The sequence below is a fragment of the Vulpes lagopus genome, chromosome 11 (assembly GCF_018345385.1).
Source record: "Vulpes lagopus strain Blue_001 chromosome 11, ASM1834538v1, whole genome shotgun sequence".
Lineage (NCBI taxonomy): Eukaryota > Metazoa > Chordata > Mammalia > Carnivora > Canidae > Vulpes > Vulpes lagopus.
The window spans coordinates 70,053,007-70,070,626 of NC_054834.1; the positions used below are offsets into that span (position 1 = coordinate 70,053,007).

At 64.3% G+C, this 17,620-nt stretch overlaps 1 protein-coding gene across 1 annotated transcript; it reads left to right on the top strand.

The window, feature by feature from the left end:
- The first annotated feature begins 142 nt into the window (after positions 1-142).
- On the top strand, positions 143-16,306 carry CD81 (CD81 molecule). The gene is made up of 8 exons (XM_041722709.1): positions 143-313; positions 10,047-10,161; positions 13,312-13,409; positions 14,045-14,119; positions 14,470-14,574; positions 14,977-15,078; positions 15,577-15,663; positions 15,745-16,306. The coding sequence occupies exons 1-8, from the start codon at positions 248-250 to the stop codon at positions 15,805-15,807; spliced, it is 711 nt and encodes a 236-aa protein (XP_041578643.1). The 5' UTR covers positions 143-247; the 3' UTR covers positions 15,808-16,306.
- The last annotated feature ends 1,314 nt before the right edge of the window (positions 16,307-17,620 follow it).

Sequence of the window (17,620 nt, forward strand, 5' to 3'; positions counted from 1 at the left end):
GGGGGCGCGCGCGCGGCCAGAGAGCGAGCGCGCAGCGGCGGCGGTCGACCCAGCGCGCCCCGGCCCGGCCTCCCGCGCCCCGCGCCCGGAGTACCCGCGCCCCGAGCCCCCGCGCCCCGAGCCCCCGAGCCCCCGCGCCCCGGGCCCGCGCCCCACCCCGCCGCCCGCCAGGCCCCGCGCCCCGCGCCCCGCGCCCCGGCCCGGCCCGCCCCGCGCACCCCGCAGGCCGCTCGCCGCCCGCGCCGCCATGGGGGTGGAGGGCTGCACCAAGTGCATCAAGTACCTGCTCTTCGTCTTCAATTTCGTCTTCTGGGTGAGCCCGGCGGCGGGGCGGGGGGCGGGGGCCGGGACGCCCCGAGCCGGCAGGCCGCGCGCCCCGCTAGGCCGCGCAGAGGGGGCCACCTGTGGGCGCGGGGCGGGGGGTGGTCCTGGGCCGGCAGACGGCGGAGGGGTGCTGCGAGCCGGCTGTCGGGGCGCCGGGGCCGGGCCGGGGCGTCGGGGGCCTGGGGCTGTGCCCGCCGAGCGATGGCCGCGGGCCGCCGTGGGGGGACCACCCTGCTCCGCGGGCACCGAGGGGGCTGGGGGGCGGGGCTCCCGGCGCCCGGCGCCCCGCCCCCATGAGCTCATCCGGGCCGCCGCCCCTGGAAGGACGGCGGGGGGGGGGGGGCGCGCTCGGTGCGGGTCCTGGGAGCCCTCCGCTCCACGGCCGGCCCAGCAAGCCCTGCCGCCCCGGGATGGCCGTGGGGGCCCCTGCACTGCCCCCCCAGCCCGGGGTTGCAGCCTGCCGCGGCCAGGACGCGGTAGAGGCTTTGAGCGGAGTGGGGCCAGGGCGGGCAGGGGGCTCCGTGGACCCGAGCGCCTCTGGGCCCCTCCGGAGCCTGGGTCCCAGGGGATGCCCAGGTCTGGGCTTCGGTCTGAGCTTGGACGTCCACCTTGGAAAGAGGCAGCCACAGGATGTTCATCTTGGGGTGCAGGAGGGTCTCAGGGGCGTCAGGCTGCTGACCTGCAAGTCGCGTTTTCCTGGCCTGGGTGGTAACTGCTGGCCAGGAACGCTGGAGCTTTGGCTTTGTTTCGGTTTCCTGCCTGTGTTGGAGTTGGGGAGGGGCCCCGAGTGGGTGCAGGAACCCCTCTCCTGGCGCTGCCCTGCCTCCTCGTGGCCAGTCAGGTCCCCCCTACCCCACCCCCCGCAGGACCTGGGAACCTTCCTGGGTGGCTCTGTGCTGCTCGCCACCCCGGCTGCTCACTCCTTCTGGGAAAGGATCATGACAACATCTGCTGGACAGTGTATTTCCCAAGTAGACGCAAGAGGGTAAACTTTTAAAATGGTCCCCAGAGCAAGTGTGTGGGATTGGGGACATCTGTTTCCGTTCTGGACATCTGAGGATCCCAGTGTGGATCTGGGGGCAGTGAGGTGTTTGGGGTGGCGGGGACAGAGACTGGACTGAGCTTTAGCTGAGGGTGAAGTGGAGGCATTGCCCCCCGCCTGGGTGGGAGGCACAGCTGGGGTTCGCTGTGGCCACTGGCCTCTGCCTGGGGACTGGGGAGCACGGGGACTGTCAGGATGGGCCAGGTATGACCTTAACCATGCCTGGGGTCTTTGCCGAAGAGGTGGTGTTGAGTGTCAATTTAGTATTTGCCTGCTATGGCCTGGGTGTATAGGGGTCGGGGTGAAGGGACACCCAGACACCCCTCTGCTGGCTTTTGAGCCCCTCCCCTACCAGCAGAGCCTGGATGTGGGGTGAGGACCCTGACCAGGAAGTGGAGGGTAGACAGACATAGAGGCTGTCTTCTGGAGTAGATTCTTGTTCTTGGGCTGAGTGTCAGCGCCGAGTAAGTCCCTCCCCGCTGCCCAGCGTGGGAGGTCTACAGGGCAGCCCGCGCTCACCTCCCAGCTCTGCTTGAGCGAGTCCGGTAGTTCCCCAGGCAGCTGGGCAGAGGCCTGACACATCCCCAGGGGCTGCTCTTCATTCAGGCTTGAGGAAACGTTTCCAGGCCTCTCCTCTCCCAGCCACCCAGCTGAGCACTCAGCGCTGCGTCCCACGGTCCAGTTGCCTCAGTCCCACCCACCCCTGCAACAGACATGCAGAGCTGAGCAAGGTGGGGCTGGGGGCCACCACTGTGGCAGAGCCCCTCTCTGTGCGGGCGTCCCGCCTCACCTGGCTGGCAGCATGGTGCCGCGGGGCTGGTTCTGGGTGGTGGAGCACTGTCCCCTCTGCTGCAGTCCTGGGCCTTGGAGTCCTGCCCCCTGAGGTGGACGTTTGCCATGTCCTGTCTCCTGGGGCTGGCAGATTAGCTAACACCCTTACAGGTGAGCTCAGGAGGTGGTCGTAGGGCACGGATGGCCGGCAGGAAGACTGCTGTCCTGCTGTCCTTGTCCGGTGTGGGCAGTGCCTCAGGGAAGGGGTTTCGGGTGCCCCAGAGAGTGGTGGGTGAGGGAGGGCCCCCCAGTGCCTGGCCTGACTCGCTCACTGCGCACCGTGGCCACCGTACAGGAGTGGGTGCTGAGGGGGAGCCAGGAGGAGACTTTGACAGTGGGTACCTGCATCGGGGCAGTTTTAAAAGTTTCATTTCAGAGAGTGAAAAGGCTCACACATGGGAACAGGCCTCAAAGGCAGCCAGGCTGGCTTCCCCAGGTGCGTCTCTCTCCTCCTGGAACCAGGACTTTGGGGCCCCAGGTGGCATGCACTCAGCATGCCTGACCACAGCCTGACTTTGGGGCTCCCTGGCCTGGCAGGCATCAAGCCACGAGTAAGACTGCAAGCAGCAACTGTGGCCAAGCCTGGGAGACGATGGCGCAGACACCCTGCCCCGCAGCGTGGAAATCCTCCCGGTTGGGGATGGGACCCGGAGCTTCCTGGCAGAAGCCTGTGACCCTCTAGGCTCCTGCTGCTGGGCATTTCAGGAAGAGCAGAGGCTCCCTCCCTGTGACCTGGGGCAGGCAGCTGGCATGCGTGAGCCCCGCTCGCTTTCCTCATCTGTGAAGTGGGTATGATCACAGGCCTCTCTCTGGAGGCTGGCCAAGGAGAGCACAGCGTCCTGGGCCTGGCCACTCCTCTCGCCTAATGCCTTCGGTGGCCGCCTTCCAGAGGCAGGGCAGCCAGACGAGGCTGGGAACAGGGCTGATTAGAAGCCTCACTAACTGGCATTTAATTCTTGCTTCCAGACAGCACATGACTGTCTGTCACTTAGTGGTGCTCTCGCCTTCCTTCCGGGAGAGGGGATGTGTGACCCTGGCAGGCTCTGGGTGGGGGTGGGGATTTCCTGTGCTGGCTTCAGTGGGGTGGGCGAGTGGATGGAGTGAGTGTCAGAGCTTTGGTTGTGGGATAAACGGCTTTGGGCTGAGACAAGAAGAGGAAGTCTGTGGTCTGTCCCTGGAGCGAAGTGGTCCCCCTCCAGGAGGATGTCCAAGTACCAAGAGGCCTGGGACCCTGGCTCGTGTGGTCCCCACACCCAGCCGAGGTCTGCCTCCAGAAGTTCAGTGGATCCCCTATCTCTAGCTCATACTGCTTCTAAGTCTGGATGGGGAAACCAACCCGCCCCAAATCATCCACCCCATGGCTTTATTTCAGCACCTGAAACCCTGTGAGGGTAGAACCTGGATCATCCAATCAATAAGCCAAAGTCCAGGCCCTGTGGGAGAGGCTGATGATCGATCACCTTTGCACTGGCCCAGTGTTTTGGGGTGGGGATGGAGGAGACACACAGGAGCTCTGCCTCTGGCCCTGGCACCCCAGGCCCCAGCCCGGGGCACGTGGTGAGGGCTGGGTGGTTTTCAGGCCTGAAGCTGCCCATGGCCAGGTGCCTCGTCCTTGACTGAGAACTAGACCTGCCTGGAATCGGCCCTCAGGACCCTCCTCCCAACTTATTTTCTAGTGTGTCCTACACAATGTGGTTTGATCCAGTGTGCTTCCAGAAAACCTCTAGACCTCTCAGGGTCCACTCCCTGCAAAGTACATGGTTTCTACTTTGGGGCCTGGCCTAAGCCCCCCCCCCCCCCGATGGCTGAGCAGGTGCTGATTCACACAATACCACTTGGGGGCTTCCAGGTGCACCCCCAGATGCTAGGGGAGTCCCCACGGGCAGGCAGGGGCCCATGCCCAACAGACTGGCTGAGGATTTCCCTTGCTGCGTAAGCTAGCTGCCAGGGACGGGGAGGCCACCTTCCCTGGGCATGACGTGGGGGCTGGCCAAAGGGAGGGTGCTCCAGGCCTGGGGGTGGGGGGCTGGCAGCACAGCCAGGTCCTGGGAGTTCATGTCTCCTTGTCCCCGACTCTGACTTTGGAAAGTTAGTGCTCCCCACCTATCTCTGGTGACTGGGTGACATGGTCATTGTCAAGATGATGAAAGACAGGAAGCCAGGGCCACCCGCCCTGCAGAGTCCGTGGCTGGGTGACCCACCCTAGCATCTGTGCCGTCCCACACCCGGGTTGGCCTGGGTTATAAGTTGCCCTGGGGGGACGTAGAACAGCTCCCTGTAACCTGTCTTACCTGTGCTATCGCCTATGGGTGGCTTCTGGGGTTGATTCTGTGCCGCAGCTGACGGCTGGCTCCTGACAGTAGACGTGAAGCTCAGGCTGGGACCTGTGGCAGGGAGGTGCCTGTGTGCGGCTGGGGTAACGGGAGTGAGAACTACCCGCCTCCCTGGGTCTCCAGTCCTGGCGCTGGGAGGCCTGAACCCAGGAGTTCAATGTCCTTGGTCTTGGGGGGAAGATGTGGGGGCTTCAAGAGGTAGTGGGTTTGGGAACCACCAACCGTGGTCCTGCCGCAAGCTCACAGGGATCTCACCCTCTCACATAGCTGTGGCTCTGCTTGGCCCGCACTGCTTCCTAGCCCAGGGGCTCGGCCACCCACCATTCGGACAGGCGACCTTTCACTTTGTTGCCAGGGTGATAAGAGCTCCAGCTCATACAAGGTAATGCTCCCCAGGGCCCTGGGCTGGAGCTGCCCCCTTGGGGCCTGGCCATCATCAGGCTTGCTAGGGCACTAGGAGGCTGAGGTCCCCAAGTGCTTCACAGCCTGGCATGGCTCCAGGGCTGGGGCTCCCCGGGACGGGACCAGGCCGTCCTGATGCACCCTGGGAGCCCTCCACCTGCTCTCTGCTCCCCTGCCTGAACCCCCACCCCCCATCTCACTCTCTGGTAGATTCTGGGCCACCCAGATCCTCCTTGTCCAATACATGTGGCCTGCTGCAGCCTGACCTGTGTCCTTCTCTGGCAGGTCCCTGGGATGTCTGCAGGGGCCCAGGAAGCAGAGGGGCTTCCCACAGTGCAGTGGGTTTGGGGCAGGGGAGCAGGACACCCCTGGCTTCACTACCCAGGGATTGGGCCGTGAGGTGAGGGTCTGGCCCTGAAGTGGCTCTCAGGTGCCCCTAGAGGTGGCAGGGATGTGGAAGGGGCCTACACTCACTTCTTGGTGGCAAGTGGCTCCTGCATCTCCTTAGCTAGTGGGAAGGCCTGGGTCATGACCCCTTTTCTACCTACTCTTGGATGTGGGCCAGGAGGCTTCCTGAGATCCGGGGGCCTCTGGAGAGGCTCTGCTTCCTGCCCAAGGTGAGGGTCTCCGCTCTTCCCTCCACACTTCCCTCCACACTTCCTGCCTTGAGCTGCTCCCAGAGGCCACAATGGGGGCAGCTGCCCACCCCCCGCACCCCCCCAGGAAGGCCTGAGTTGGGCCTGTGTCACCCAGGGAGGAGTCTGGCCATGTCCACTCATTGTGCGTGGGGAGCGAGGGTCAGGGTGCAGGAACCCAGGACCCCTATGCAGCCCGAGGGGTGGCGTCAGGAACCCCCTGCCCTGCAGCCCATCCTAAAAGCATCTGTGCCACACCTCTTCCCTCTGACTTAGCCCCATGTCCCTGAGAGCATTTTCAGCCTTACTTCCTGCCTCTGGCCTTCACTGTTCTGTTGGTCAGGTCGGCGGCGGGGGGGGGCTCCACCAGAGCCCTAGCCAAGTGGGTGCTTCCTGGCATGTGTTCCCGCGAGTGGACATATCCCTGGACGTGGGGGGTCAGGGAGCAGAGCTGGCCTGGAGCCTGGTGCCCCCACCCTCCTCGTAGTGGGGCTCTCCCCCACACATCCCTGCACCCAGGCACCCTGCGCTGCTGAGAGGGTGTGAATGACGTGCGCTGTCCTTGCTGCCCGCGGCCCCATGTGGGTGGGACGGGGCTGAGCACTCAGGCCGTGGAGGCCCTGCCAGCCCAGGGCACGGCCGCCCCAGGCCTGTCCGGGCAGCACCCGCTCTGTCTCACTCCCTTTCAGCCGCTTCTTGGAAACGGCAGGCTGGCCGGGCAGGAACCCAGCGTGCCTGGCAGTCCCCTCCTGTCTCATCTGACGCCGTTAGTTATTAGTTCTCAGAACGGAAGAAAAAAGAAACAGAAACAGAAGCTTTCACAAGGCCCTGAACCGGGCACACCATCCCCGCTGCTGGACCCTCCCCCGGGCCCAGCTCGCTGGCACCCTCCCCCACACCCCTGCCTGCCCTGCTGCCAGGCTTCTTGGGGCACGGCCCTCCCGGGGCGGGAGCAGATGGCAGCGGTGACCCTGGGTTGGGGGCGGCACCACTGCTGGTCCACTTGCTGGGACTCTCGCTGCTCGTGTCCTCGTGAGCCAGCCACGTACAGTGGCGTTGTGCTAGGCACCATGGGGATGTTAGCTAACTTTGTACCTTCATCTTACAAAGGGGATGAGGACGCACAAAGACATGGAGGTGACCCCAGGGTGGCGCAGGGCACACGCTTGGCCGCCGTGCTCCGGCCCTGCCCTCTGCTGTGACCCCTGCTGTCCCCCAGGGCTGGACTCCTGTTCTGGAACATACATTCATGCTCCACCATTCCCCTTCTTGGATGCTCAGACATGGGTTCTGTGGGCAAGACGTCAGCGCACCATGTCCAGGTGCTCGCTGCAGGCCTGGGGAGCCTCAGGGAGTGTGGCACATCCAGCTCCTCACCTCGGGGCCCAGGTGGCACCGGCATGGCAGTCTGGATCCTTTGGGACCCAAAATATTGGCCCCTGAGAGCCTTGCTTACAAGTTCCACTTTCAAGGATTGGCTGGGCCGCTGGGGGTTTTAAAACGGCTTTATGGGGCGTGAGGTACACAGTATGTATTTCAGGAGCACAGCTTTCCGAGTTTTGACACGGGCAGACCCCTGTGGCTGCCGCCGCCCCGTGATCAATCATGAACACATCCATCAGTCCCCAAAGCGTTCCTGGGGCCTCAGGATCCCTCCCCCACCCCAGGTGGCCAGGGCCTGTGGTCTGTCACAGCGCATAATTAGCATTTCTGACACCTTTGTATAAAGGGAACTTTTTTCTTCTTGGTCTGGCTTCTGTCATTCCTCACAGTTATCAACCGAGTGGCACACTTCTTTCTGCCGCTGGGACTCCCCTATGTGGCCGCACCCCCCTTTGCCTCTGTTTGTCCCATCTGACCGCCAGTGAAGGACAAATGGGTGGGGCCCAGTTTGGGGCTGGGAACACTGGGGCCCAGGTCGTGGTGTGGACACTTGAGTCACTCAGTCTCTGGGCGAACTCCTGGGGTAGCAGGTGTGGGCCAAGAGGCCAGGAAGCAGACCGCCCCACTGCTCCTTCCACATTCCCATCAGCATGCAGATGGGGGGACAGGAGCCCTCCCTTCCCTGCAGACGGCTTTCCAACCCCCTTTGGGGCAGGGTGCCACCTGGGTGGGCCTCTCCCTTGCAGGCGACCTGAGGTGAACATCTGCCCCCTGCCATGTGGGTTTCCTCATCTGGAAACGGGATGGTCCTCCCACCACTGTGTTCGCCTGGCCCTACCCAGGGGGTCTGCTCAGGGAGGGCAGACTGGGGCAGCAACTGGGGGCACATCAGCACCAGGCCCTCCCCAGCTCCAAAGGTGGGACCAGCTTCCCTGTTGTTACCCCGCAGGTGTGAGGGCCTGGAGGCCACAGAGGAGTCTGCAGGAAAGCCCTTCCAAAGGGGCAGAGGTGGCAGCTGGAGGTTAGGAGGAGTACAGTCCAAACCACACTTCTGTTAGGACTGTGCACCCCAAGACACTTGTCTCCCCAGCTCCTGGGGTGAAGGGGCTGCACGAGGAGCAGTCCCAGCCTGGCCAGGGGGCCTGCACCACTGCACTGATGGGGATGGGGAGGCTGAGTTGGGGCTTGTGGCCAGGGCTCTGGGACTACAGAGGGACTACAGAGGGAGGCCCAGGACAGGGGCTTCCCCACCCCTCCCCCTCCGCCCTGGAACATCTCACAAAGGCAGCTCTGGACCACAGTTTCAAAACAGAACAAGTAACGGTTTCAAGCCAGAGTTACCACGGCAACCCTCAGCCACTTTGCGCCGCCTCCCTTGGAGCCACAGATGGCAGCCACCTCGGGAGGAGCTGAGGGCTCTGGGGCGCCCGCCCTGCCCCCACTGTCCCATGGGCCCTCTGGCCTCTCCTGTCAGTGACAGGTGTCACAGAGAGGCACAGGGTGCTGGGAGCCCAGGGCCCTGCCCTTGGAGGGCTGTGCGGTGTCCACAGGGCCGTGGAAGGGGACCCTGGCCAGAGCAGGTGCACAGTAGGCCCTTGGTGGACCTCTCCATACTTGCTGGAGTACAGGATGGAGCTGCAGAGCCTTGGCTGGCCCTCCCTGACCAGACCTGGTACTTTGGGAGAGGTGTGCTGGGAAACAGAAACCCCAGGCTGGAGGGGCGTGGACAGAGCACCCTCGCTTGGTGTGTGGAAGCCAGCCCCCCACCCCCAGTCTTACCAGTAGCTGAGCCCAGAGGAGAAAGGCCTGGGCAGCTGCTGGGGCTTTCTGTGGGGCAGCCCGCAGTGCTGGGGCTCAGTCACTCATGCCCCACTGAGCAGGTTGGCCCCACCCACCATGTCAGGGGTCTGCTCCCTGGCCGGGCCTCGGGGCAGGTGCTTTCCTTGAGGTCTACTTCTCAGTTTCTGCTCCCCGTAGGTCACATAGCTCTGGTCCTGTTGCAGGGGCAGGGGGCCGAGGTCGGTGTCTGGTGCTGCGGAGGCAGGTTGGGGGATGGCCTCAGTTGCCAGGCCACGCATGGTAGGAAGAGGAAGCCAGGAGCGGATGGCTGCGCAGCTAGGCCCTCCAGCCTGCGCCAAGGCTTGTAGCCCTGGGAGCAGATTCCACCTCAGTGGGGCATCCAGGGCTGGGACAGCCCGGCAGAGAGGAGGCCAGGGACCTGGAAGGTGGCCCAGAGGGCAGCAGGCCACTGGCTTGGGCTGGTGAGATGCTCATGTGTAGGCCAGGCCCTGGTCTTTGTTTCCCTTCAGGGCTTCCCCCTCCCCACCCTCCGTAGGTGCCCTGTGCTCGAAGGACGGTGAGTCTCTGAAGGGCCTACCAGAGCCGGAAGCTCCTGTTCTCCTGCCAGGCTCTGAGCACAGCCCCCTTTCCTGCCCTAGCTGCTCGGGCAGCCCCTCCCCTGGCCTCTGGGAGCACAGCGTGCTTCCTTCCTCCTGTAGTGGCTTCCCTTCCCAGGGCTGACAGCAGCAAGGATTTATCCCACAGACAGCCGGGCCCCTCGCCCTGCAGCTTCCTGGATGCCACCAGCCTCTACGGTCTCGCCTTATCTAGTTCCTCCATCAGCCCCACCAGGGCCCTGGTGGCATCAGATCCCCACCCCTCTCTCTCCAGGCACCAAAGACTTGGAGTCCCCTCCATGGGGTTCCCAGATGAGCAGAGGGCTGCTGAAGCCACCCCTTTGGAGGAGGGCCTAGCGGTCCCTGGGGTGCTCAGGTCTGGTGTGGATTGTGGCCGGATTAGCAAGTAAAAATAAAGGACATCCAGTTGAATTTGAGCTCCAGATAAAATATAAGTGCTGTTTTGACATAAGTGTGTCCCATCAGTATCGGGGATGTGGGCCCAATATCCAGGCTTCCTTCCTGGGGCATCTCAAACACCAGGTCAGTGAAACAGACATGTGGAGCCACCTGGAGGGGGCCGCCCTGGGCCCACTGGCCGGTGGAGCCGAGGGTCCCACACCTGCCTCAGTGGGCGTTCAGGGGATGGTATAGCCCATACTCAGCACTGCAAGTAACCCTGGACCCGTTCTTTCCCCAGTTGGCTGGAGGCGTGATCCTGGGTGTGGCCCTGTGGCTGCGCCATGACCCACAGACCACCAACCTCCTCTATCTGGAGCTCGGGGACAGGCCCGCACCCAACACCTTCTATGTAGGTAAGTGCATGTGGGGTGGGCCCAGGACCTGGCTGGCACTGGGCTGGGGGCCAGCAGGAACGAGATCTACCAGGGTGTCTGCCAACAGGTGGTCAGGAAGGGCTTCCAGGAGGAGGCAGGGCATGGGCCAGGCCAGTGGAGCTTGCTGCAGTGCTGGGCTGCTGGGTGTGGAGGAGGCCTGCCAGCAGGGGCTCTTGGGGAGAGAGAGTGAGACAGAGATACTGTGGGTGGAGTCAGGTCAGCCTGGGGCCCTGGGGGAGGGGGGGCGTTCAGAGGTGGTCCAGCCTGGCTGGGTGGGGGGTGCATGGGGCAGGAACCAGGCTGCCAGGCAAGTTTGGAACATCCCAGGGTGTGTGGGTGGTTGGGACTCACCAGTTGGCCTCTGGGGGCAGATTCGGAGCAGGCAGGAGCGGGAGCTGTCTCATGGTGGGTATTTCAGGGGAGGCTGGATGCCTGCCTGGGCCGCTGAGGCCCCTGAGGGGAGGGGGACTCTGGGCCCCGGGTGAGGCAGGGGCCAGTGTGCCTCAGGCCTCCCCAGCCACACCTTGCTGCCTTATTAGGCTGCGTGTCTGCCTCCCAGGCAGCAGCTGTGCCCTCAGGGTGTCCGTGGGGCTGGGGGTTGAGCCCCCACCCCTGCCCCCCTTGCCTTGCAGAGCTGCACTCCTCCTTAGGTTGGTCCTGAGCCAGCGGGAGGCAGGGCCTGGCCCTCATGGGGCTCTGGAAGTCTTGTTTCTGTCCTTTAAAGGAAGCCTGGCATGGCCCTCCTCCTCCCCAAAGGCCTAGCAGCAGGGCAGGAAGTATGTGTAGGCCTCTAGGTTGCGGGGCTCTGTATTAGGACCAGAGCCACCCCACTGGCCTGATGCACTGCATGTGGCCTCGACAGGGTCTGGGTCCTTCCCAGCTGGTGTTCGGTGCCCCCACTCCCCCCCACACACACTTAGGATCACACTCGGTTGCTGGAGTGGGGATGGCCCAGGACACCCCAGGAGCATAGGGGGCATGTATGCCCCATCCCAGCCCATGACCCTCTGTGACCTGCAGGGTCGAGAGGTCTGACTCCGGAGCATCAATGAGGTGGCCCTTTCTTCCCTGGAGATGGGAGCCTGTGGCTCTGGCAGTGGCCTCCCAGGGCCAGCTGACCTGGGGGGAGGGGGGCTCCCAGGCCTCCATCTCCAGATTCCTAGGCTCCCCTGGGTGGTGGGGCCTCTCCCAGGTTTGAGTCTGGAGGACAGGGCCCCTCTGCTTGCCTGCTCCAGGGATGCACATGGGGACCCCCACCAGGGCCTGGGCACCCTCAGGAGTGGGACTTTCAGCTTTGCCCACTTGTCCTACAGGCCTTCCTCCCAGAGGTTGCCTCCCCTTCCCCACAACCACTGGGCTGGACCCCGCATCCTGCCCGTGGGCTGCTGCTGTCTGTGCGCCCTCTCCGGGACCCAGCATGCCATGGGTGTGGGCAGTGGTTTGGGAAGGGGTCACCCTCCCGCCCCATGGCCAGAGCTGCCCCTGCACTTATAGCCCTCCGTCTGGCCCAGCATGGTAGAGGAGCTGAAGGCTCCCTGGGTGCAGGCCAGGTATGGGCTGGGCAGGCAGGGGACACTGGTCACAAGCTCGGGCCCAGGCTGGGAGGAGTGAGGCTGCAGGACTGTGCCCGAGCTCCTGCGGGGAAGAGGTCCCATAGGAGAAGCTTATAGGGGGCAAAGCGGGTGTTGTCCAGAGGCTGTCCCTCACAGCTACTACATTGGGCTGTTGCCATGAGGCTGACCTTGGCTTACACACTGAGGGGAGCCTGCCCTGGGGAGGCAGCTCCAGCCCCTGGGCCACCTGGAGGGCTGAGTGGAGGCAGGGCCTGTCAGCCCTAGGCCTGAGCTGCTACTGTGTCCCCCATGGGCTGCTGTGTCCCTGCCCATCAAGGACTGGTCTTCTAGAGTCTCCCGCTGGCCCCAAGGTGGACCAAGCCTGCCAGGGCAGTGGGGGAGCAGATGTAGGCCCTGACAAGGGTTCTTTGTCTGATGCTGGCAGGGGGGCAGGTTAGCAGGGCACACTCGACACCCCAAGCAATGCCACAGGGCCTGGTGGGTCCCCAGCCACACCTGTGGGAACCAGACCCCAGGGTTCTCGAGGAGCTGCGGGTCAGATGCCTGCCCCTGGGTGTCTGGCCCCTGGCATGACCTAGAACATCTGGCAGCTCCTCCCTGCACCTGTTGCAGTGTGCCCAAGCTCCCGTAGTGAGACAGGATTGGGGACCCATGTTTCCTTGAGGTCTGAGGGCAGGGAGACTGAGCTGCAGGGTGCTGTGCCCCCTGAGCAGGAAGCCCCGAGCCAGCCATGGCCGGAGGACTCTCTTCCGCCAGGTCCACTGAGTGCTGTCCAGAGGCTTTGGCCAGGAGGAGGCCCTTGGCCATTTCCCAGCACAGCTTTTGGGCCTGGATGCCAGGCTGGCCAGACCCTGGAACCTGGGGCCTTGGCTGTATGGACAGGGGCTTGGGCTGCTGTGATGGCAGGGGGACAGGCCCAGGCCCAGGATTGCTGGAAGGTCACAGTTGGCGTCTCCCAGTGGTCTCAGGGCCCTGTGTGGGTGGGCCAGGGGCACCCGCACTGGTGGCCCTCCCTGCTTGCCCAGGAGCTCGTGCCCAGCCTGGTGGGCAGCCCCTGTGTGCTATCACCATGCCATCCTCCATGGGGCCAGGCCCCCTCATCCAGCAGGCTCCGGTCCTCAGGATCAGGGCCTTGGAAGCTGGCTCAAGCCCCCTCCTGGGGTTATGTCCCCTCCTCTCCCCTTGGGCCAAGAGCAGGGCCCTGTGCACCTGGAGGGGATGATCCTTTGTGGTCATCACCTCATCCCAGGGGCTCTTGGGAACCAGAGTGGGTGCAGGCTGCACGGGCCTCACCCCGGGAGCAGTTCCATGTGAAGCTCTGAGGGCAGAGCCTTCTGAGTGCTCGCCCCTGCTGGTCAGTCCCACCGGGCCCCCTCAGCGGCCTGGCTCCAGGTGCAGACATGCAGGGGGGTGCTCACTCCGACGGCCAGGCCGCAGTGCCCTCCACTAGGGCAGGGGGGCCCAAGTCCTGGGCTGGAGGTGGGACACATGGCTGGCGAGGGGCCGTGGCCTTTGGGACGCTGCTCACTGAGGGTGTCCCTGCTCTCCCACAAAGGCATCTACATCCTCATTGCCGTGGGCGCTGTGATGATGTTCGTTGGGTTCCTGGGCTGCTATGGGGCCATCCAGGAGTCCCAGTGCCTGCTGGGGACGGTAAGGTCGTGAGCGGGGCTGGGGGACACAGAGACAGAGCTTGGAGCTCTGCTGGGGGCACCCCTTGCCAGTGTGGGAGGCCGTGGAGGGGGGCTCGCAGGGCAGCCTGGGGACCTAGCCCAGAACGTCAGCCCCCAGATTCCCTTTCTGGTCCTGAAATCCAGTCCTGGTTGACTGCTGGGATGTCTGGTTCCAAACTCAGAGTTCCACAGTTTTCCTCTCTGGTTTTAGTAAAAAGCCAGAAACAATAGGGCCATGTCCCAGTCCTTGGGCCAACCTCCACGGGGACACAGAGGCCCAGGCAGTCGGGAGACGGGGTGGTGGGTGGCCGTGTCACGATGCCCCCTTCCAGTGGGCAGAGGGAGAAGTGGGGTGTGGAAGGGGCTTCCTTGGGGCCCCAGCCCCAGCCTGTAGGGCTGCTGAGAACACTGGCATGTCACTGCTGGGACTGAGTCTTCCCCCTCGCTGCTTTTCACCTCCATACGGCTGCTCCCTGGATGGGATGTGCGGAGTGGAGGCCAACCCCACACATGCACCTGCGGGTCACTCGGGCATCCGGCATCTGCGTGGCCCCACGCCTGTTCTCACCCCGCATGTCTCTGCTCTCCCCTCTGGGTCCTGCATGGCCTTCCCAGTTCTTCACCTGCCTCGTCATCCTGTTCGCCTGTGAAGTAGCTGCCGGCATCTGGGGCTTTGTCAACAAAGACCAGGTGAGCCCGGGATCACGGTGGTGGGGCCCATCCCAGCGGGGTCAGGAGGGAGGGGTGCCCGCCTGCTACTCAGGTTGGGCCTACCCTGGGATCGCAGGGTGCTCTTTGGGGCTCCCCCTGGGGCCTGCCTGGTAGAAAGGCCATGGAGGGCTTTCTGGAGGAGGTGGCGCGGGGGCTGAGGAGAAGGCAGGGCCACCTGTCTCCCAGCCTCGAGTGGTGATGGGGGGCAATCCTGGTCTACCCTGGAAGCATTATCTTCTCAGGAAAGCCAGGTGAACCGCTTACCCCCCTTCCCTGGGGTGGTCCTTGCTGTGGGGTGACCTTGGCCCTCCCGCACACCCTCCCCCCAGATCGCCAAGGATGTGAAGCAATTCTACGACCAGGCTCTGCAGCAGGCCGTGGTGGACGACGAAGCCAACAATGCCAAGGCCGTGGTGAAGACCTTCCATGAGACGGTGCGGCAGGGGGTGCTGGGGGTGCGGGAGGGTTGTCCTCCGTGAGTGAGGCCTGGCTGGGGTTGAATCTGGTCTCCGTGGGGCACTGGAGACCTGGAAGCCCTTCTGCTGGAGGGCCGTGGAGCCCTATCTGGGACCTCCCCCCAGGGAATTGTCTGGGACCTGCAGGTCCCCTGTGTGAGCCGGATGGGCAGTAGGAAGGCCTGGGTGTGGGGGTCTCTGAGCAGCACAGCCAAGGGTGGAGGGGATGAGGAGTCCTGGGCTGTTCTTCCTGAAGAGCAGACCCTCCCTGGCTGGGGCACCCCTGGGGCTTGGGCAGCCCACGGGGTGTATGTCCCTGGCCGTGTCCCTGCGGTCCTCTGTGCACACGGCCCGGGCTGACCGCAGGTGTCCTCCGTGCAGCTCAACTGCTGCGGCTCAAGCACGCTCTCCGCGCTCACCACCTCCATGCTCAAGAACAGCCTGTGTCCCTCTGGCAGCAACGTCATTAGCAACTTGTTCAAGGTACATGGGGCCCACTGGGCCACCCAGGGTTGGCCCCACATCGCGTCCAGCAGCCCAGCTGGGTTGGGCCCCTGGCTCCTGGTGGCTTGTGCGGCTCTGCACACAGCACCTTCCGTTTCCACATCTGCTTTATTTATTTTAAAGATTTTGAGAGAGTGAGCGAGAGAGAGAGAGAGAGAGAGAGAAAGAGAGCACGAGCAGGGGGAGGGGCAGAGGGAGAAGCAGACTCCCTAAGCAGGGAGCCCAACATGGGGATTGATCCCAGAACCGGGGACCTGCCCTGAACCCAAGACAGATGCTTCACCCACTGAGCCTCCCAGACGCCCCCTCCACGTCTGCTTTAAAATGGACGTGAGATAACCTGGCAGAGACCAGGCCCTGGTGGCACGTCTTCAGGGAATCGAGCCCCTCCCTTCTCTTGCCACAATGACCCCGAGCCGCTGCACTGAGGGGCCCGAGGGCCTGCACTCCTGACCGTCGGCGGGCTGTCCCCCACAGGAGGACTGCCACCAGAAGATCGATGACCTCTTCTCGGGGAAGCTGTACCTCATTGGCATTGCAGCCATCGTGGTGGCCGTGATCATGGTGAGTACACGGGCCAGGCATCCACGCAAGGCAGCCCCACAGTCTCTGGGCGCTGACAGTCCCACCCACCCGTCCCCGCAGATCTTCGAGATGATCCTGAGCATGGTGCTCTGCTGCGGCATCCGGAACAGCTCCGTGTACTGAGCGGCCCCGGCTGCACCTGCTGCGGGGAGGGCCGCTGGGAACCCTGCAGGGCCCCTAGAGTGACCGGACATTCTGAGGAGGGGCCGTCAACGCCTGTGTATATAACTTCTCTGGTATTACTCTGCTACACTTATTAGCCTTTTTACTTCTGAGGTTTTCTGTCCTGAAGTCCCCCGTTACCTTTTGGGGCTGAAGTCACCTAGAGACGGCGTGTGAGTGGGCTTTGGGGACCGTGAGGCAGAGGCCGCTCTGCTTCTGCAGCTGCTTGGGGGCTCCGCCTGCTTAGTCAGGCCTCTCCCGGGGGCCCCGGGGCCCACCCACCTGCCCACGGGCTGCACGGCTCATGCCTTTTAACCCTCGTTCCTGTCGCCACTTGTCCCGAGCCGGGTCGGCCAGCAGCCTTCACCTTCAGTGCACCTGTCCTCTCTAACTCGTCACCTTCAGCTGTAATTACATCTTCAAAGTCATTCAATAAAGAAGGAAAAACCGGGCATGCTAACAAACTGTCTGGCCCCTTCCTGTGGCTGCGGCGTCTGAGACCCAGGGCGCAGGCTGGAGTGGCAGCTGGGCCGGCACGGGTGAGGCTTGGCTCAGCTCAGCGGACCTTGCAGGGTGTGAGGGGCCCCTTTGGTGGGCCCAGTGCCACCGTCAGCAGCTTCCACCCAGCCTCACTCCCCTACCCACTCTGTGGACACCACTGCCCAGAGGGGGCACTCAGGTAATGTGGCCTAGGACCTGCAAGACTCCCCTCCATCCTGGGGGCCCGCTCTGTAGAGGACAGGCACACTGACCCTCCCATGCTCCGAAGGGACTCTTCAGAGCTTCTAGGTGTTCCGTGGAGAAGCTGGGGAGCAAGGTCTCAGCCACTGTGTGCGGAGTCCACCCGACCCACCCCCGTGTCCTGGACCGGGGCCCAGCTGCCTCCTCCCACCCCCACCCCCTCGGGAATGCTGGGTGATGTCACCATGAGCTGAGTGCAGGCACTGACCTGGTGCATGCTGAACTGGCCCCTTGAGGCCATGAGGGCCTGGCTGGGATTCATGTGGAGGGCTGACAGCTGCCTCCCTTGGCGCTTGTTTTGGAAACTGGCCCCAGCCCTACTTTTGGGGTCATCAGGTCTCAGTGAGGTCTGCCCCTCCTGCCACACCCCTCCACCTTGTGTGCCAGGGTGGGTCCCTGGGAGAACAGAGTGGCCCAAGGAGCAGCCCTGCTTACTTGCCCCTACACGACCCTGGGGTTCCTGGCCTGCAGGCACAGCACAGCCAGTCTGTGCTGGGGAGACAGGGACTGGGGGCGCCCTCGCACAGTGACACACTGCAGCTGCAGGCGGGGCTGGGGGGCTGGGGGTCCCCCAGGAGGGCGGGTCCCTGGGGCGCCCTCGCACAGCGACACACTGCAGCTGCAGGCGGGGCTGGGGGGCTGGGGGTCCCCCAGGAGGGCGGGTCCCTGGGGCGCCCTCGCACAGCGACACACTGCAGCTGCAGGCGGGGCTGGGGCGCCCCCAGGAGGGCGGGTCCCTGGGGCGCCCTCGCACAGCGACACACTGCAGCTGCAGGCGGGGCTGGGGGGCTGGGGGGCTGGGGGTCCCCCAGGAGGGCGGGTCCCTGGGGCGCCCTCGCACAGCGACACACTGCAGCTGCAGGCGGGGCTGGGGGGCTGGGGGTCCCCCAGGAGGGCGGGTCCCTGGGGCGCCCTCGCACAGCGACACACTGCAGCTGCAGGCGGGGCTGGGGCGCCCCCAGGAGGGCGGGTCCCTGGGGCATCCTGACCTAGCTGCCCGGTGCTGCCGCAGGCCATGCTGGGCGGCCCCGGG

Coding starts and splice junctions, on each gene's coding strand:
- CD81 (XM_041722709.1), top strand. CDS start 248: ATGGGGGTGGAGGGCTGCACCAAGTGCATCAAGTACCTGCTCTTCGTC. Junction 14,120..14,469: donor GCTTTGTCAACAAAGACCAG/GTGAGCCCGGGA, acceptor CCCTCCCCCCAG/ATCGCCAAGGATGTGAAGCA. Junction 15,664..15,744: donor TCGTGGTGGCCGTGATCATG/GTGAGTACACGG, acceptor CCGTCCCCGCAG/ATCTTCGAGATGATCCTGAG.